This window comes from Gymnodraco acuticeps, unplaced genomic scaffold (genome assembly GCF_902827175.1).
Source record: "Gymnodraco acuticeps unplaced genomic scaffold, fGymAcu1.1, whole genome shotgun sequence".
NCBI lineage: Eukaryota > Metazoa > Chordata > Actinopteri > Perciformes > Bathydraconidae > Gymnodraco > Gymnodraco acuticeps.
Window position 1 is genome coordinate 7,162,575 of NW_022990271.1, and position 21,323 is coordinate 7,183,897.

Genomic DNA, 21,323 nt, shown 5'->3' on the forward strand with positions numbered 1-21,323 from the left:
GGATTGTCTCGTTGTCTTGTAATTAAATAGATTCAGTAAACAGAAGTCACTAAAAGCAATTCATGTGGACGTATTCATATGCTATTAGGTTATGCTTATGGAAAGATATATCTGATTGTGCAGCAAATACATTTGTATGACTTTTTTCTCTATTATCTGGTATCATTACTGATCATTACTTGAGAATATACAGTCAGAGCCAGATCTCAAGTGCATTGCTGGGAATATATCAACATTGCCATACATGATATGGAGGATTAATATGTTGTCCTTATATTCAACATTTGTATAATGTCATCTTACTATTTTATATATTATTATTATATTTGCAGTGTCCAAATGTCTCTATTAGCCGTACCAGATGCCCCCAGATTGTTCTGACTTGGAAACAGAGAGACATGCAGTTATAGGCTATTTGTAGCTGGTCTTGCATAAACTTGCAGTTTGCTAATGCTTACACTTTATACTTGTGTAACAGTGTTCTGAAAACAATCATCATGCAGTAATGTTCAACTTTGAAATAAATAATTCACTTCAGAGTAACATAAAACGAGCTAAAGTACTTGAAAACAAAACGGCTTGTGTGCCTCGAAACACAGGTTTCCCTTCTATTGACACATTTCTCTGGACAAGGTATGTGACATTATCTCATCTAATCACCCATTAAATGGCAGACACGAAAATATGATCAGCTCAAAATTGTATTAATCCTTTATTTCAGGTTATCACACAATTAGATATTTAAATAAGAAGATAGAGAAAAGGTTGAAATATACAGAAGTCTTTCTTTAAAATCATTCACTATATTTTCCTTAGACACAAAGTGTGCTGTGGTAGTAACATTAAACATAATGTGGAACAGGTAAACAGCTTTATGAGAACAGTATATTTTACACCCAGTGAATATCAAGGAGTGTTAGAAAAAAAGAATCAAACTACCATTACTACTGCATTTCAAAAGAATAGATGTTAATGATTGTTTATGAAAGGAAGTGTTTTTTGCCCAGAAACTTCTGAATCCAGACATCTACTATGTACATACATTGTTACGATGACTGCAGCAGGTTACACAGTCACTCAACATGAAAGCGACATGTGTCTCTGCCTTTGTTCATTTCAATGGGGTGACTAAGTTAGGAAGCAAGAATGTTTTTAGTTTTTGTATCTATATTATATCTGAAGATTAAACCAACAAATCTGTACTTGTCCACTGCTGCAGTGTGTTTAAAACGTTGACTCTGCTTCTGAATTCACATTCAGGCTGACATTTTGAAATTCAAAATCAGAAATAAATGTCCCTTTATTGAGACTAGTCTTGCTCTTCACTGAAAGCATACAAAATCACCAGGCAGCACTGGTAGCCTGTAAGGCTCCTTTTTAGGAAAGCTGGCAGAAACTTCACAAAGTGCAACCCATCTTTAGTGTTTTGACTGAAAATGACTTAATACTACCTTTGCTAAATGCTCCGGCTAACAACTTGTTTTTTAAAGGTGTGTGTCTTAGCACAGGATGAATCAGGACTTAAATGCCAAAAAAAAATGCATGTGATACATTGTGGTTTTGGTCAAGAGGACTGAATAACATCATCTGAGGTTATGGTTAGCTTTATGAACATGGTCCATCATTAAGGTATTACTATTTGTTTTCTTTGTAGATGCCTATATCCTACTAGGTGCTCAGGAGTAGAAAGTAAGCACACTCTTGTGGTTGCCTCTGATGAGCAGAGTTGGTGGAAGGTCTTTTGTCAGGATGTCCAGCCAGGCCATGTAGAGGTAGTCAGACACAGATTCCTTACGAGCAATAGGCATGCTCCTGCAGGGCGAGAGCACAGAGAGTATGTAAGACAATGTTTCTTCCAAACTTGGCACTATAAATGCTATTCAGTGACAGTTTGTTCTACTTACACAATGATCAGATTGGCTGACTTGGAGTTTTCCTGAAGCAACTCATTTAGTCGTATCTGGAGGTTGGTCTGAAATACAACAGCAGAAACGTTTTTAACAATGCTTTTCAACCTTACTTTGCTGTTAAATGCACCGACAAAACCAAACTAATACACATTTCTCTTTCTTTATATAAGTCTTAACTTGGTGTTAGTGGTTTTACCTTCTCTTCAAAGGAGCTCAGCTCTTCATCAGTGATTTTCCATGGATGCTCTTTTCGCATGGCTTCAGCCTGAGCAGTGTCCTTAGACCCCTCGTGCAGACAGAAAGGCTCAATCATTTCCTCTAACTTCTTCAAGCTGGAGAAAGCAGATAAGAACATGAGTTGACTGTGAAAAATATCATTTTTTTTAAAAATTGTATAATATGCAAATAGGGTGAGGTGATTACATTTGACTATTACTGTAGCCTATTACAGACCTATTATCTGGTCTGCTGTCAGTATTATAACTGCAAAAACGCAATTACCTGTTAGGGCTGGGCTGGACATGGATGTCATCAATGACATTGATGTCAGTGCATTTAATTCTGAATTTTTGCAACAGAGACTTCATCCTGAAAGACAAAATATAATACACAGATTAATTTAACAACGATTGTTAGTAATTACTTTCAGGTAATGTTAAATATTATCTCCATTGTTATTATTTTTTAAATATTTGACTCACTCTTGTTTATCCTGCTCAGTGCGTCCCGGCTGCCCTGCGATGAAGATCCTTAATGAACAGTCCTTCCACTTCTTCCTGGTAGTGAGGATGTATGGGAGCAGCAGGGCAAGACCTGAGGGAGGGAGATGCAGTTTTCAAATTGTGAAACCAATTAATCCAGTTAAAACATATGTATTTGATGTGTCCCATTTGCCAATGTAATGTGTTTGCATGTATCAGAATCTGTTTGCTACCTCTCAAACACTTAATAAAGCAACTGCACATTTGGAGGAGAGATCAAGTTTAGGCAGGACACAAATGATTAGATTTTGGTTGTGAAACAGATCTTGAGTTGAATACTTCTTGTTTACCTTGTCTGTTCTATTTTATTATTTTGTATTGTTCAGGTTTTATTTTTATTTTATGGCATTAGTATCAAGGAAATTAGATGTGTCTCTGTGCACATATTGGTTTTAATCTTAATCTAATCTTTATGGCAAGAAGCATAAAGGCAGGCTGCCTAGGGGAACCAGTACCTACCTCCATCATCAAACAGCCACCATACATCAATGGTTCCTTTAGGCTGTTTCTTCCGGAACTGAGAACTGGCCTCCGACAGCCTCTCATTCATCTTGGCCACCTGCGGGGGTGGAGGGCCGCACACTGACACTGAGAGAAAAAAATACAAGAAACGAGAAGTGGATGAGGGATAAGAACCGCAGGAGGGAATTTAATATATTGGCAAAGTGCGGAGAGTTAAGTTGGATAGGAAAACTAGCTCAAATCAACATTAATAGCTGACTCTACAACTCTCTCAGGTTTAATGTTACAATGAATGGGATCCAGATTGCATACTAACAACTGTCGCAGCCTTGTGTGTCAGTGTGTGTGTGTGTGTGTGTGTGTGTGTGTGTGTGTGTGTGTGTGTGTGTGTGTGTGTGTGTGTGTGTGTGTGTGTGTGTGTGTGTGTGTGTGTGTGTGTGTGTGTGTGTGTGTGTGTGTGTGTGTGTGTGTGTGTGTGTGTGTGTTGTGTGTGATGTAGAGACAAAGACAGATCGATGGAGAGGCGCTGCTGTCTGGGTTAAAGGGCCGCTCTTAAGGGATGCTCTTCAAACTGGAACAAAAGGGACCATATTATTGGATTACACCCTCAGAGACATCTTTAGTGGGAGTGCTTGATTAAATTACATCTCGATGGGAGTGAGGGAACGTTTCCAAAAAAATATGTGTGCCATTTGTTTCATTTGTTAAATGCAGGGTATCTCAGTGCAACGAGAAGCAGAGTGAGGTAGACACCTGCTTTCCCTACATAATAAAAGACCATACACATCTGCTAACTTTTCTTCAGATAGCTTTGATCGAAGCCTTTCTGAAATGTCAGCTAGGATTTGAACGCAGAGGCGCGACCTCTAGAGAGATATACCTCTTGTTGCGAGCACTTGCTGAGAGGATTTCCTGGACTTCCTGAACAGTCCTCTTGATTTCCCTCCGTTCGGTGTCATCTCATTGTCCTGTTGTTCCTTTGCTGCCTTCAGCATGTCCTCTGAAAGACAGAATCACATTTCCTGTTTTTGATAAAGACATCATAATTGTGTTACATTATTAGTGCTTATCTTTGCTGTTGTAAACATTTCTACAGAGGCAGATAACTGGTAGTTATTCTACCATCATATCTGTTAACTACCTGACCTTTATAAATTATTAGTAATCTACAGAATAAAGTGCCCTGGCTTATCAGTGTTATTTGTTCGGTTGTGGGTTGTAACAGGTCCAACAGCCGTGCACACTCTACTCGTTTATTTATTGTTTAATTTCTGTCACGAAGCCACCTCCTTATTCCTAGTTGTTGTGTTTCACCCTAACCTACAGTATATTTGTGCAATTTGCTTAAATTGTCCTTTACATAATTGTCATACTAATGCAGACATTCCTGTAGATACTGACCTTCAGCTTCCACAATGTGTGACACATCAAGGCCCTCATTCATCCTCAGCAATACTGTCCCGTACTCAAAGTCAAAAGCATCGCTGTCAAAAAAGAAAAAAGACAATGAGGACACCAGTGCGGCACATATCTTTATTTTTGGTAACGTTATTGTGTTATGTGCTTGCATTCCTTTATTTGTGACTTACTGCAGTATTCCCACATAACTCTGCACTGACTCTGCGCCGGCAATCCTCCAGTTTCTCTGGAAGCCTACCATCAATGTGTTTGGCTTCATACGGCCGAGACCAGAAGCCTGGAAGGAAAAGCACAACACTCAAAACATAAAGATAAAACCTTGAATCAGTTAAGTGAAGCAACACAGGCACAATGTTTCCCTGTGGTTGTAAAACCTGGATTTTTCATTAACTGGTGAAAGAAAGAAAACAACTCAAGACAACATGTCCTACACAAGCAGGACGTGGAGCTGTTTTACTGCCAGAAATTATGACCAGATCACTGAGCAGATCTCACTTTGTCTGCAGGGACTCGTCCAATGCGGTGTTAATCAATTACAGTTTTTAATCTGCTGTGCTGTTTGAAGTAAATCATCCTGACAATGAACCGAGGCCTTATCTCCAAAGCACAATGGCCAGAGCCATAAGACTGTTTTTCTGCTTCTTATTAACTCTTTCTTTCTACCTGCTACGAATGTTCTGCCAGATCCCTAACACAGTCCCAGAGTCATAACACAGCAATAGATACTCGCTGTGGTGAGGATGAAATGGGTCAATAAATCTTATTTCTCCAAAGTTTGAATTCCCAGTCTCCCTGTGATCAAAACTCACAGGTTACACATTAAGCGGATGGATTTGTTATGGGTATCAGCTCTGGCTTTTTCCATTTTCATTTGAGGAAATGTGTTGTTATCATGACCATACTGACCTGCAGCAGACTCTCAGTCCCTTCCCTGAAGCTGTCACAAGCCACAGCAGCGTAAAATGCCTTTCGCTTGGTCTTCCTAAGCCACAGCTGGTTCTTCTCCATGCCAGCGTTCAGCTCCTCGAGGGCCTCTGATCTCGGGCCCTGAAAGGATCACACCATACATACTTATGTGAGTGGAAGTGTTTGTGTGAGTGTGTTCGAGAGAGTAAGACGATGAAAAACAACTTTTTCATATTCATTAGACACAACTGACCCTAAACTGTGTTTTCAGGAAACCAGACAGTTCGTTTTTTTTCTCCTCCCTGCCTATTATTTCCTTGAATATCCATTTCATGTGAATTTTGCACTCAATGCAATTTAAATTTGCTCAGTGTGTACATATTTATTTGAATAAAAGGTTAATATATAAATGAATATTTGAGAAAAGATAATATGTGTGTCCTTGTTAAGATCCATTGCATTTGCCACTAATGAGATAACAATGTAATCTTACCACAAACACTTCACAGGTAAGACAGAGTCCATAGTTCTTGGAGAAGGAGTGAGCCAGGTCCAGGAGAGCCGGTCTGGCCCGCGCTGAACCTGTGAGGGCTAAGATCTGAGGCCTGAGAGAGACATAAAGATGTTACTAGGAATGTTTGGGATTCAGGGAATGTCATTTGATTTAAATACTTCAGCTATTTATATGTCACATTGATAAGGAAACATTTCAGTACAATGTCTCAGTCCAATATAATCCCATAGAACAGTTCGGCATATGATTTACATTTATGGTGCTTAAAGTTTCAGTTTTTGTCAACAAGAACTAATCATTATAAACTTTATCAAGGTAGAATGTATTGCAGAGCTATTGCATTGAATTGTATTAGATTGTGCAAGTGTACCAAATAAAGTACACAGTTGTGCAATGTAAACCTTTACCTGAAGTTCTTGACATGATCCTCCACACCAGAGAGGGACAGAGCGTTGCTGACGGCACTCACAAATGTCACCGCCTGCGTGGACGAACCCCAGTTCACATCTGGGGAGACAATGAGAGTCCAACAGGTTAGATCGAGCATGCAGGCATCATTAATGTATGTCCAAACATGCGAACACGCACATGCAGCTCACCTGGCTTCTTGACTAATACATAAATGTAGAGTAGGATTTCAATGGCGTATGTGAGAAGAGCAGCCCACCAGTTAATAACGAACATCACAACACAGCAGAGCAATGCGCCCACGAGAGATAGCCACATGTTGTAGTATTTATATGCCGGTCTCCAACCTGGAAAAAGCATGACAAAAGAAGCAACACATTGAGTAACTTCAGGCTCATGGACAAGTGATTGAAAAGACTGTACAGTCAATTTCTCTTAAACGTGATAGGTAATGTTAATCTTTCTGCACATTTCAAACATTAAAAGTCCTATTATATCATTCTGTCCTATGGCTGGAACCATGTTTTGATGGTGTTTTGATTTGCTATATTCACAATCACTTTTACTTAAATAAACTGAGGTATAGATGGATGGAAACATGTAGAATAAATTCATCCCACTGACAGAATGTTTAATAAGTTTCTTTGTCAGTAGAGACCCACCTGGAGACTTGGCGTAGGAGGCATGGAAGCAGGAGAAGTTGATGAGAGCATAAGATGCCAGGAAGAAGTTTGAGATGATAGGAGCGATGGTGTTGAGATTACCTGCAAAGACATTAAAAAGGCAAACATTCAGTCTAATTGTAATTCGACTGAGATTATTTTACAATGCATAAGAGTAGTTTGGTGGTTATGGGTAACATTGTTGCATTAATTTATCATTATAAAGTCAATGTTGATTGCACATTGCGTTAAGTTTGGTTCGCTAAAATTGTTGGTTTCTAGATGCCTTTCTGTCTGTCTGGGTTGCGTCTACCTTTCATTAAAAAAAAACCTAGACCTTTATCGCATCACTGCCCTGTCTAGTCTCGCCTTTTGCTAACTGGGAAACTCATATAAAACTATTACAGTAGCTATCTGTAGGTTGCAGAACAACCGGTAACATTAACTGTGGAAACTCTGCCCGTTGACAGACAGGGCAAAGAAGACAAGATGGACAGTCATAAAAAAAGTCTTTTTAAAACCTGCCTTCTTTAAAATGCTACCAGGTGTTCAACACTGCCTTTATCATAACACTGAGATCAGGATTTTTTGTTATTTGGGATTTTTACATTTAATTATTGCTTTGCTTTGTATAGCAACGTTAGCCATGTTGCTAGCATTAACAATCCTGCTAATGAAATATGAACAAGCAGATAGATCTTCTTTTCCATATTTGAACTTTTTTTGTTTGAACCTTTAAGGAAATAGTACAATACTTTAGTTGACAGAAATGAAAGACAATTTAACTGACCAACGAGAATGAAGGCCACAGAAATAAAGAATGTGAGCACATAGCCCCGGATTGGCTCGTTGTTCTTGCCATATCCTTTGGCGAAGAAGTGCAGGATGGTGTAGATGTTGTCTTTGCACAGTGCCTGACAAGAGACAGAAGTTGAAATCAATGCTCTAGTTGTAAATCATTGCAGAGTTCCTCTAAAACTTTGCATTGCAGTTGCAGTCATTTTTACAAAAATGAGGGGAGTAACTGACCTGGAAAACTTTAGGAGCACTGACAAGAGAAGCCAGAGCAGAGGAAAGGGTGGCTGAGAACGTTCCAGCAATGATGAGGGGGCCGAACCCAGACACGAAGGTCATCATCTGAACCAGGGAAAGTATTACAAAATGCAAGAAGAGCTCCTTGTGATGTGCAGATAGAATGTAAAAGAGTGTGTACCTGATTGTTGTTCAGCAAGCCATAAGGGCATTTAGTCTCTGCACAAGAAGAGAAATCATATCCAAGCTCACAAGCAACGATTGAGGTCCCATTGCATGGTATTGAACTGGTGATGATGTTAGTTAAGTTTCCTGTGGCATCCCGAACTACACAGGCAGCTGACCAATTAGAGAGAAGAACATATGCATTGCTTAGGTTTTTGTTCATGACCTCACATAAATACCTTATTTCCAATGGTTGTATTTTTTATTACAAAACAAAGAAAATATGACCCTACTTACAGACAGCGAGGGCTACACCCAGGTAGGTGATAGCAGTTATCACGATGGCCAGCAGTGTACCTTTAGGGATGGCTGCCTGGGGATCCTGTAAAACAAAGACATGACTTGCATAATGGTGACTATGAAGAGATATTAATACCAAAAAAATCAAAATCAAAATAGAACAGCTTCTGATTCTAGCCAATGAGTCATACAATACAATTTTTAATTTTGTTTTTATCCGCTGAGGCCTTCTGCTTAGAAATCACATCCATAGCACCTACTAATTTGAATGCATGGACTGTATGTAATAACCTCTCTATAAAAAATGTACCCGCAAGTCTCCAGAGATGTTGGCTCCAGCCAGGATCCCGGTTGCAGCAGGGAAAAAGATGGCAAACACTGAAAAAAAGCTCTCACCTTCCCTAAAGTCTGGAGTAAAATTCTCTAAGAAGATTTTCGCTGTGAGCATGGGAAGAGAGAAGGAGAAGGATCTTTAGGTAAAGAGTACTCTGTGAATAAGTCAAACCTTTTCCAATGAATGTGTATTGTTTTGTAAAACCCACAGTTATAATCGAAGATGCCTTGGGATTTCTTTACCGGGGTTGCAGGAATGAAGGTTCCTACAAATACGTTCACTATAGCCAACAGCAAGATAATGAGTAGAAGAATCTGGGCCTATGTGGACAGAAGATTAAAACAGATTAGTTATGGTTGGACGTTTCACCGAAACAAACTCAGAGATTATCCAACAACCAGAATTATCTTCCACCTTGGCCTCCCACTCCATTCCAGCAATTGATATGGCCAGTAGCAACACCACCGTAATACATCCAATGATCCTGATGTCATTTATCTCATCCACCATGATGGCAGCATTTTCCTAAGTGGGGAGAAGGAGCAAGGATAAGTGTACAGTCAAATATGTGTGAGAGACATTTCTATGTGTGAGAGACATTCACTGAACATCACCCACCTTGAGCAAGTCGACCACGGTCTCAGAAAATCCCACCACATACATGGATACAGCAACTGCATTGGCGAAGGCGAAAATTAAACCAATCGACCCGCCAAACTCTGGTCCCAAACTGCGAGATATCAAGTAGTAGGCCCCTCCTAATATGACAAAATGAAGCACGCACATTATAGATAACACTGGTGGATGATTAATCACCTCATCACTTCTTTATTGATTTAATGTCAGAGCAAGTTTAGAGGGCTGTAAAACAGAGAAAGGGCTTTAAGAGGTGACATTCAGGTACGTTTTGAGCCATGTGTCTTTATCTATAAACTGTCCTCCTTTCTCTCGGTCAAAGACGTTATGTCAGGATGAGTGTGTGTGTTATCTTGGGCTATACATTTATAAACAATCTTTTAACAGCCCTTCACAGTGGCTCTGTTGTATAAGTATCCATTAAGAATCAAGTATTTAGGAAAATGTTGCATTATCTTACCTCCTCTGACCACACCATTAGTACAAATGGCAGACATGGAAAGGCCAGTGATGGTGGTGACCACACAGCTGAGAAGAATGACCATAATTCCCAGACCTGAAATGCACACAGATAAAAGCTCAAAATCATTGTAATAACTACTTACTAAAGCACTATATTAAATACGTAGGCATAACACATTTTCATGGCAAAATGAAACCTTTCTCCCCACAGTCACCTCTAAAGACAGAGAAAGTCAAAGTCCTGGAGGCTATAAGTTAAGGCTGTCTGCTGTACCTGCTCAGCCAACTGCCTGCAGCGTAGTTCTGCTTCTCACAACCTTTAGTTACACTGCATGAATAAAAGCTGCTGTTCGATCGATACTTTCTTAAGCTATGAACAAAATCATAAAGCCATTCAATACACACACACACACACACACACACACACACACACACACACACACACACACACACACACACACACACACACACACACACACACACACATACACATCTTTGTCTGGCCCTTTAAGTAGAGTTTCAGGGAGTTTAGATCATTATGGACCTAAATAATGTTTGTTTACTTCAAACTGTCCTTATTCAATCACGTCTTGCCAACGACTGGAGGACTATTTATTATCCTTATTTGTCTAAACTTAGAATTAGGTTACATCTGAGTATCTGTCAGGAATGACATGTCTATGGGTTGCATTTGCGAGAAAGGCAATTCAAAACATCAAATGATTACGTTTTTTTTGTAATATAAATCTTGGGCACGTATAAATAACTGTAAGTAACTTGTCTTTTCTGACAAACACTAATCCTTATCTCACTCACCCCAGCCTGCCTGACCAAAGATCCAGGACAGACGGATGAACAACATGACACCCCAGATGTTCAGCATGCATCTTATCTGTAAAACAGAAGGACAAATGGAAACAAGTTCATGTTAATTAGTTGCATACTTCAACATAGAAGCATCTTTACAAGAACTTAGCTAAGTACAAGAACTAAGCAGCACAAAAACTGTTTGGGGTTATCTTCGTGCCAGTAGCACAAATCATCAACCAGCAACTGGAGTAAATGCAAACATCTCCCAGACTCAGTTTCCAGAGCCCCCCTGGACCCTGCTGTGTTATAGACACACATAGCCTCCTCTTGCCAGGTCACAGTTATGTAAAGAGCTTGCTTCCATAAAGTGCGGGGAGTCCATCATGACCCTGCATAACTCACCAGGACGCCCCTTATCCAGCCAAACTTTACTGGTCCTTTGTCAGTGGGAACGGCAGACTCCAGATCCTCTTCATCGTCCTTTTCATCGTCCTTTTCATCGTCCTCCACAGTGTCCGGCACAGAGATCGCTCCATTCTGTTGGGAAAATGTAAGGGAAAGGAAACATGTAAACTTGTGTCTAAATAGACCTAACTGGGATGGGTTTATGATAATTGTGCTTTTAGCATTATTGCTGTTAATATACATTTTTCAATGTATGAGAAAGTTAGAAAGAGGGTATCATTTTAAGAGATGGACGGTGTGTTTTCCTTTTCGGAGAGGAACCATGCTGGTTTGTAGTGAATGAACATTGATAAAGCATTTGCAGAAACGTTATGAAGATTAGTTAGTGAGACCTCTGATATGTGTTTAATTTACTGAAAGACAGAGATTATGGCAACAAGTTGACAACATTTTTGTTGCAGTAGTTATTGAGAAAAAGTCTGAGACTACTTGGAACAGGTAACTTCATTTGTATATAGTTTAAGAATTAAACACATCATATTTTTAGTAACACAACTATGAATTACCTTTGTTTATTCTTCTCAGACGAATAAAACATGTTGTCAAGATAATGATGATGGGTGATGTATGGCATTTTTGCCTTGCACAGTTTTAAACTGGAATGACACATAGTTTCATTATGTGCAGAGAAAGTATGCTCAATCATCTGTCTGTTTTTTCACCGTTTAGAAATGCTAATGTAGTTCAACTTTTAAAACCCAAATGACCTATAACCCCAACTCTTTTGCAACACAAGGCAGTATAATGGCCTAATAAAAAAGCACTTAAGCTCTTTAAGTGTGTCAGTTGCTGTTGATCTCCAGAATGTAACTTTCGGTGTCCTTTGTAGTTGTACAAGTCTTTCGGTCTTAATTTAATGATTGAACAGTCAACACTGAAAGTGATGACGTTTTAAATGAACAATCAACTGTAAAAGATCGGATTTACTCTGGAGTTTTTGACCTGAGTGAATGGACTGTGTAGGTGAGACGCAGAACAAAAGCTGCAGCAAAATAGTCAGTGAATTGAAATTAGGACTCAGGGAGAAAAACTGCTGTAAAAAACTTTCTGCAGAAGGTCAGACTGAGTGCAAACCATGTATTTCAGGAAAAAATAACAAAATAACATATATGACGAGGACCTGAATCATTCACATTTACCAACTTCACAGAAATACAAGCACTCACCTTCTGAAAGACATCGTGGAGCTCCTGCAGAGATGGTCTCACGGCCCGGTGGCCGCTCACACTGCCTGCATTGCGGTAGAAGTCAATGTTGGGCAGCCGGTCCAAAGTGTCGTGACCAAAAGCACTGACCACCGAGGGCCGCACCGCCCGGTGCTCCTCATACACCGGAGGTTCATCCAGATTAGAATCATAAGCGGAGTTAACGTGCTCTCCGCTGTTGAGCCTCTCCATCAGGAATACTGAAGGAGGTTCTCAGATTTAAAACAGACGTGTGGGTCTTAAAGTCTTCAGTCATCCAACAGTGTTTCAAAAAGCAGAGCACTGCATCAACTGGTGTGGTTAACCTTGTGAAATGAAATATATGCTGGTAGGGTTATAGAAATATCTTCTGCTGCTCCCAAGTTGTGGTGCATAAACTGGGTTTGTCTCAGATGGCCTACCTTTATACCCTGCATCCCAGGGTCAAACACTGGCTGCCAGCTATTGGCTGACTCTCTGGATCAACCCTCAGAAAACTCAACAAGGGGTGTCAAAAATGTCCTTGCTCCATCCCAGGGGACACAAAGGCATTGCTTAACGATTAACCAAGTCATAAACACCAAACGAGAGATAAAGGCGCTCATTGCCTGAGTTCTGGAGAATTGATTACTAATATTATTGTCGGTGTGCAGGCAACAGCACATGTAGTCCTGTTGTTGCAATATATATGGGGCTATGGATAGTATTTCCTCAGACCCGTTGGCCCTTTAGATGAATCATCAGGACATATCCACATGGAAGTTCCCACCAGAGGAATATAAAACTATGTAGGAAAAGTTTCAAGGTTACAGATTCTTCAAAGGGTGCGTTACTGGGGAAGAAAAGGTTAAAACTAATATGGGATGATTTGATATTAATAACATATATGCCAGTTTGTTTTGGACAAAGCTAAAACTAATTTGATCTGTTTCTGTGATCAATTCTATGAAGATTATTAAGTTTTCCATAAAACCTAATATAGTTCAATAGCAATACAAGTAACAACAACCTCCAAAATGTGCATTAAGGTAAATCAACCCCTCTCTAAACTTACTCAATAACAACATTACAACTTTCATGGAGGGAGGATTGGTTAAAGGGATTGTTGTGTTAGAGTGAATCAGTTCTTCTGAGCTGCACCCAATAAATTGGCTGAGCACATAAGCAATAGGATATAATCAATAGATGTGTGTGATAACAAGAGGGAAATTAATCTTAGATATTGTGCACATAACAGTTATGTAACTGATTGAATAAACATTTCCTCTAATCATTCTCTTTGCCACAACGTGTTTACAGGTAAAGTTGTTGGGTCGGCTAACACAGAAGAAATGGCTGTATTCATGAGGGAAATGGCAGTTATGCCGGAGGCACTTTTTCATTGCCACATGACTTCTAAAGTGCCTTGAAATGTTCTCTTAACAGGTACACTTCCTTATTACTGATACACCACAGTGATTTATGCACACATTGAAAGACAGAGTTATGACTTCAAATCTGACCTTGGATGTATTGCAGGCTGAGAAAAATACTCCAGCACTTGTTTTTATGTGCAAATTGAAAGGAGGCAATCAATTTCACAATGCTTATCAGATTCAGAACACAGTAGTTCAACGTTGTTGCGATTTTCTACAAGAACGATGCTGACTGAGTCATGCTCACAAAGAACATTTTCCACATGGAATGTAATATACAGCTGTTTTTTTTTTTTAACCCTCTGCTTTTCTTTTACTTCTCTGCAGTGGCGGTGCCAGAGTATTTTTGTTGGGTAATCTATGGTAGGGCTAACCCATACAGTGGTGGGGCTCAAGTCAGTATTTGCAATGTAATTACATACACGCTATATCGCCCCCTTGACAGTGAAATGCCACACTTGAGGTTTAGATTATTTCCCTGTCTCAATCAAAATGTAACTGTATGAAATAAAACGGCACATTTGTCTTGTAGTAAATAAAAAGGGATCACTGTGAACTGTGAACTGTGTGTATGATAGTACACGTTGAAGATCCAATGGGGATACTGAATGGCGGTTCCGATTGATCTCAATCAGTAAGGCATGACGCAGACCCAACGTTTCGTTGCTCTGATTGGCTGTAGGTCTATTCAAATTGCATTATGATCTGACCGCGGCCGCACTGATATTATAACGCCAGAGAATTTCCACACCTTTAGTGTATAAAACTCCCCCACTACTTAGACTATTCCTTGCACTAAGCCCGAATGGTCTCAACCATATTGCATCAGTAACGTGCACTTGTTGTAACAGCACGATCAGTTTGTGTGTTGTGGCAACCCAGTCTCATGGCATTTCGTGTTCACCAACACGATTTTTAATCTATTGATTCGTGTTCACCAACACGATTTCCCCCTTTTTTCGTGTTGCACAGCACGATTTTAAAAGCAATGTATTTCTACTGGTAATGTGTTTCGTGCCTGCAGCACGTATTTTTCTCCGGTCGGGTCGTGGAAGACCGGAAGCTGTGTGGTTCATAAAAATATAATTTCTGACTTTTGTTGCCGTCTGTGAGGAAAATAAATGGGGCTGAGAGCCTCAAAATACTGAAATCTGTATTTTTTAAATCTTTTTTTCCTTCTAATTTGTTATTCTTTTCAAAATAACACACTGTTATTTACTCACCAATAACACACAATTATCCTTGCTTTTATTTATTGGTTTAATTCCATAATCTCTGGCTTTTTTGGCGTACTTCAGGAACTGAATTTCAAAATAAAAATAACCGGAAACAGACGTAGGCCTATAAGGGACATTTCGAGCATCATTGCGATTGTCAACATTTCTGAGTTTAGGATGGCCGAAGACACTACACTACCCATAATCCCCAGCTATCGTTTAGGACTACAGTCCCCGTGATTAATCTTCAAACTCGGGGATTGGATGTTGGAGTGGCAGTGCGCCAAGGTTACAACGAGCGTCAAACAGCTGTTTGAAATGGAACGAAACCACGCCAGACTATCCAAAACTGGAATCGAACGCCCCCCCCAGAACTACACGCTGGCTATTGTGTTTCGCAAAATGTTCTATGGAACATCTCTACTGAACATTTTTCGTTTTTCCCACAATTAGAAGTTGCCAGTATTAAACACATTGGTGTTATCAAATGTAAAACATATAATTAATAAATGGGTGAAAATCGCTTGTGTCCATAATGCGCAGCATTAAATACCCACATGACAGCTCATTGTTACTTTGTAATTCTACTCCACTACAATTCAGAGGTTAACCTGGTATTTTTACTCCACTACACTTATTTGAGTTACTTTGCAGATTCTGATTAATGATGTGAAATATAAACAACCCTTAAATTAGACTTTAGTTACAGTAAAATTCAGGTAAGGTGATTGTCAAGTCAAGTGCCAACAATCAGGAGAGATATTTGATAGTTGGTGCTTGTGACGAAGGTAACTTTGTCACTATGGACTGACTGCTTCAGGCCGGGTAATTGTGTGCACCTGGTGTCCTGTGTTGTCTCCTCCCCCCCTCACCTGTGTCTTGTTGTGCTGATTAGTGTGTGTATTTAGGCTCTGTTTCCCTGTCTGTTGGGAGGCTGGTAGTGTGTGAGATCCTTGTGGCTGGTAGGATGTGTGCACAGGAACAGCAGGATTGAGGCTGTGTGCACAGGAACAGCAGGATTGAGGCTGTGTCCTGTGCTCAAGTTGAATAAATGCCCACGTCGGGTTATATTTTTGGACGTTCTGCCTCTGCTTCCTTGCTTGGTCTGGGCCGCTCAACGGTCAGCTTCTCACAGTGCTTGAGAAGACTAACAATTTATCTGCAATTGACATGAATGGAAACGAGTAATAAAGTATATTCATTACTCGTTATTCTCTACTAATAGTTAATTAAAGACTGTATATTATGGCTATTTTGCACATCCCTTTCAAGATTTCAAGATGTTCAAAGGTTTATTGACATAATCATATACACAACTACGGTGTATGCAATGAATGAAAATCTTAGGTCACAGGTTCCTCAACAGTGCATTACAAGACATCTATCAATATGTGTGTACCTCCACCATTAAACTGTCATATTCTGCACATTTCTTATTACTATTTACATGCATAAGAGTATAATTCATATGTATAATTTTATACATATGAATTGTACTATGTTGAAGCACTTATTTTAACTGATAGTTAAAATAAGTGCTTCAACATAGTTAACATTGCAGGAAAGCAATTATGTTAAGTACTTTGTCAGGCTTAATATTTATCTGTAGATAGATACCCCCAAAGTTTTTTTCTTATTTAAAAGAAGACCTTCATCTAAAGTATTATTTAATGTTTAAATAAAGGTTAATTCGTTTTTCTCTTTTGCACCTCCTCCTATTAATATCTTTGTACATCCTGCACTAAACTGTTTTATTGTAGAGATCACTTATAGTATCTTCTTGATTTTTTATATTCTATATTTCTATCACAGACCTTCTACTTTCCCCCTTCTACTTTCCCCCTATGAAAGTATGTAATGTTTTTTTAATCAAATATAACACATAAAAACAATAATTCAATAACGTGCTTTAACCACTAGGCGGTGCACACAAGGTACACACAGCCATAATAACTTTGTATTATTAGTGTAGGACACTTATGTATGTACAACATCTGAAGATGTGTAGTTTTATTCATGCTTTCACATCATTTTACAGCATATTGCTATACTATTTCAGACTCAGTATTTACATTCTTACATTCAAAGAAAATCAGTAATATCTTTAAAAACTACAAGTCCTTTTATATCAGCTGTGCACCGTTATGGTGTAAATATAACCTATCTATGAATTAGATCAAATGTAAAAGTCAGCCGAATTAGTGTTGATACTGCAAGGAGACGTATTGTGTGAAGAGAAATTGAAGATGTTGTTTAATTGTTGATATATTTATGATCCACGTCAAGTATTCAGTTTCGGCGGCATTTCTTCCAGTTTTTCCAAAGGTCTTCTCATCAGGGCTCTATAAATAAAGAACTACGGCAGATCTGTAATATGTAATGCAGCCGAACCGTGTATTACAATGCCGTTATGTGATGACTTTCAAAGAGAAAAACAAGAACACTCGGAATTAAGTATTCTTTTATTCTTTTAAAATGTTTTCCGGATTTCATATCATATAAATACCAAATCCCAGCATACATTGCGGCTAAAACATCCAATCAGCGAGCTTAAACCATAGCTGAGGATCTTGGGTAATCGCTAGAAATGCCTCTGTTTCCGGTTATTTTTATTTTGAAATTCAGTTCCTGACGGACGCCAAAAAAGCCAGAGATTATGGAATTAAACCAATAAATAAAAGCAAGGATAATTGTGTGTTATTGGTGAGTAAATAACAGTGTGTTATTTTGAAAAGAATAACAAATTAGAAGGAAAAAAAGATTTTAAAAATACAGATTTCAGTATTCTGAGGCTCTGAGCCCCATTTATTTTCCTCACAGACGGCAACAAAAGTCCGAAATTATACGATTTAAAATTAAAGCAATAATTGTGGCTTGATATTGAGTAAGAACATGTTTTTATGAACCACACAGCTTCCGGTCTTCCACGACCCGACCGGAGAAAAAGACGTGCTGCAGGCACGAAACACATTACCAGTAGAAATTCATTGCTTTTAAAAAATCGTGCTGTACAACACGAAAAAAAGGGGAAAATCGTGTTGGTGAACACGAATCAATAGATTAAAAATCGTATTGGTGAACACGAAATGCCATGAGACTGGGTTGGTTGTGGACACGACCCGTATATTTTCGCAAGCCGTGTTCTCAACATTTAGGATTTTGCTTATTATTTAATTGAATTTGCTTACTTCAAGATCATTTTTCATGGTGGGGCTAAGCCATTTCTTGGTATGGCTGTAGCCTGTCTTACAGTTTTTCTCGATTGCTAACACACTAAAATGCTACATAAAGCACAATTATTTTAACTGACACTCAAAGAGCAAAACATCGGCTCAAATCTCCAAAACTCTAAACACGTTTTCAGCTTTTCACACAATTTGCAAATCAACATGGCACTTTTTGCAAACCACTGCACACGTTTCTCCATGTAAAACACAGGAATCTGACATAAAGTCACGTGTTAGCTGGTTTAAAACACTGATATTCAAAATGCCTCACACATGGACCAATGATCAAGAAACACGTTCCACCTCTGGCCCTGACTAATCACAGGTTGGCAGGGGCATGACGTGAGCCTCATCTGATTGGTCAATCCCTCCATTTTTTTTTCACCAAGGGAAACCAATTTCGGCTGGCCTCCTCTCGCAACAGAGAGTGCAATCTACTGTTTCACCATAACATCTAGAGGGGCGCTGTTTCACTCTTTGTAAAATACTCAATGAGAATGGGGGATAGACGGGCCGGCAGCAACTACAACAAAGAATTTCCGAAACTAAACTAAGTGTTTTTATTTATTTATTAAAATTATAACTACAATCCGAAAAAACAGGGGAAGCCTGGCTTCCCTTGGCCTCCAAGAGAAAACGCCACTGATTATTACAGTGCTTAAGTGAATCCACAATTAGGAGCACTGATTGATATGGAGTTATTTTGAGTTCTTGAGTCTTGTTTCGTGCTACACTGCAGTTGTCTTACTGCAGATAGAGATCCTCAGACCCTGCTGACACTCCCATAGTCTGAATTTGAGAATGAGGTGATTACTTTTTTATTTTTGAGGGATGGTAGACTTTTGTATGCTGTGCTTGAATAAATTCAGAGTGCAGTGCTCCTCTGAGATCTGTTGAGCATACATGTTGAATCTTTGGCAGCAGCTGCATATGTTCCAATTTCTACAGAACAAGGTAATTTGCACAACGTCCAAAGGGCTCAAAATATGCAGATAAAATCCCAATACAGAATTCCTCAACCCTGCTGTTCACTGCAACATGAAAAAGTGATTAAAAGCAAAAGTGCAGATACCAGCAGTCCGGATACCGAATACTACATCCTAGAGAGCTGAATAGTTGATGCACATCTCAGGCATACACTCCGATCAGCATACATCTATCTGTCAATCACAAATACAATGAAATATTTCCAGTCACTTATTATTATGTATGCTTCGTTATAGAAAAACCTATTAAACATATCACAATTGTTAAACTAAAATCTTTATAGTGACAGATAAATAGATCTCATTACGTTTTAAATGATAAAGGTAAAGGTCAGTCAATAACTAGGTGTAGGGTTAAAGGCTGGCAAGTCAAGTGATCAAATATAAGATTTACTGTCCCACAGCCTGGACTCAACACTAAATGATACGCCTGCTGTGTAAAAGGCACCTTTACTCTTTTTTGAATTGTTCAATTTGATAATTATCCATAATATTTACATATATTTTTTTATTGAAAAATTAAGACATTTTTTAGAATCATTTTTTTAAAGAAATCTGCAAAAAAGTGTGTTATTAAAGAAACTAGAATATATTTTTGGGCCGTTTCAAATCAATTAAAAGTAAATTATTAAGCATAATAGTTTATACTATAGTCTCACTAATAACTGATATGAAGCAGTAAGGGACATCTAGGTTAATCATTGATTTATCCACCCATGGGTTTTCAAAGGTGTTCAACAGGGTCTAAAATCCAACCCAGCCTTAGCTCTGGCTTCAGATTTGATCTGAGGGCTTTGAATTAAGATTTCAAGCCTGTGTCCAGCTTAACACCATGACGGTATTTGACGAGGGACAGTTCCTTTCCGCTTTCTCTACATCTGCAGGAGGGGCAGAATCTATTTTATCAGGAGAGTAGTGTGTTATTTTTATAGTTATATTAAACTGAATTACAAAACATAGCCTTATTATTAATACTAACAGTAATTAAAAAACATATTGGCTAAAATATTCACCATTTCATTGACGTTATCACCTCAAGCTATTTTTGGTATATTACGGTACTAAAAGTTGCATTAATAGTATATTACAGAGCTGTTTGGATAACTTGGGTAATAGAAAGGCCATTATATCTCCTCATCTTATCACAGCAAATCAAGGACATAGCTTGTGAGGTCCGAAGACCACAGGTAATAAAGCTGATGATTGATAACCAGCAAAGCTAAGGTTCACTATTCAGTTGACTCATTGGTCATGTAAGAAAGATTCTGCTTTGCATTAATATCCTAATAATTCTGTGTCTCTATACGAAGGAAGTTAACAAAAGATGAATATTTCTTATCGTTTATATTGTTCCTGATATATATTCGATGCTGGCAGAGGAATATTACTCTAAATAGGCATACTATTACTGTAGGCCCTTTTAAAAATGTGACTCACAATTATGATGGGATGAGGTTCTCTATCTTTATATAAATCAAGTTCTGCGAACATACACATCGAGAAAAATACAAAGCAAAGCAGACACATCTGTTAATATTTGATAGATTTATAACACCTTTTTACAAGTTGGTTTGTTCTTCGTCTAAGATTAGTGAGAGCAGGCACAGGAGGAAAATGGCAGCGTTTTTTTCCACTGAAATAGATTTCAGATAAGTATGTCATATAGGTGACAAAGACAATGGTGCAATAATGATTGCATTCCTGACAAATTACGTGTCGAGAAAGGAGTGCATGATGTCCTGGCTTCTGAGTGTGAACTGGCCACATCGATGATGGACAACAAATACCAGTGTTTAAAAGCAGAGAAGATAAAAAAAGTTTCACATTTCCATCAAGAGGAATTGTGAGCCTCTACTCTGCCTCTGACCTACATTGTAATGCTTTTTGTATGATACAAACATTACTTCCTTGTTAAACGTGATCCACAGATTTAAAAAAGCAAACATTTGACAAAAAACATTTCAAAGTGAAGAAATTCTATTTATTTTACATCATTGAATCAAATCTATATCATGGAGAATTATCTACCATCATCTGTGCAAGCACCA

General features: G+C 38.6%; 1 protein-coding gene across 1 annotated transcript; it reads right to left on the minus strand.

Annotated features, from left to right (window-relative positions):
* Positions 1-699: 699 nt before the first annotated feature.
* slc12a1 (solute carrier family 12 member 1) lies at positions 700-12,811 on the minus strand. Its single transcript, XM_034221273.1, has 26 exons — positions 12,413-12,811; positions 11,184-11,318; positions 10,788-10,863; positions 9,970-10,065; positions 9,492-9,631; positions 9,288-9,398; positions 9,082-9,193; positions 8,850-8,977; positions 8,537-8,621; positions 8,256-8,413; positions 8,072-8,179; positions 7,833-7,956; positions 7,043-7,144; positions 6,572-6,727; positions 6,380-6,479; positions 5,952-6,063; positions 5,459-5,599; positions 4,723-4,829; positions 4,535-4,617; positions 4,014-4,133; positions 3,131-3,259; positions 2,612-2,723; positions 2,412-2,498; positions 2,107-2,242; positions 1,905-1,972; positions 700-1,812 (listed from the first exon to the last, which is right to left on the minus strand). The coding sequence occupies exons 1-26, from the start codon at positions 12,641-12,643 to the stop codon at positions 1,677-1,679; spliced, it is 3,093 nt and encodes a 1,030-aa protein (XP_034077164.1). The 5' UTR covers positions 12,644-12,811; the 3' UTR covers positions 700-1,676.
* Positions 12,812-21,323: the final 8,512 nt, after the last annotated feature.

Bases quoted from the DNA above. Each gene is read 5' to 3' on its own strand.
- slc12a1 (XM_034221273.1), bottom strand. From the start codon at position 12,643: ATGGAGAGGCTCAACAGCGGAGAGCACGTTAACTCCGCTTATGATTCT. The intron at 9,632-9,969 runs GTAAGATAATGC...TTGTCATATTAG, and splicing joins TAATGGTGTGGTCAGAGGAG to GAGGGGCCTACTACTTGATA. The intron at 8,978-9,081 runs GTGGGTTTTACA...CCATGCTCACAG, and splicing joins AGGCATCTTCGATTATAACT to CGAAAATCTTCTTAGAGAAT.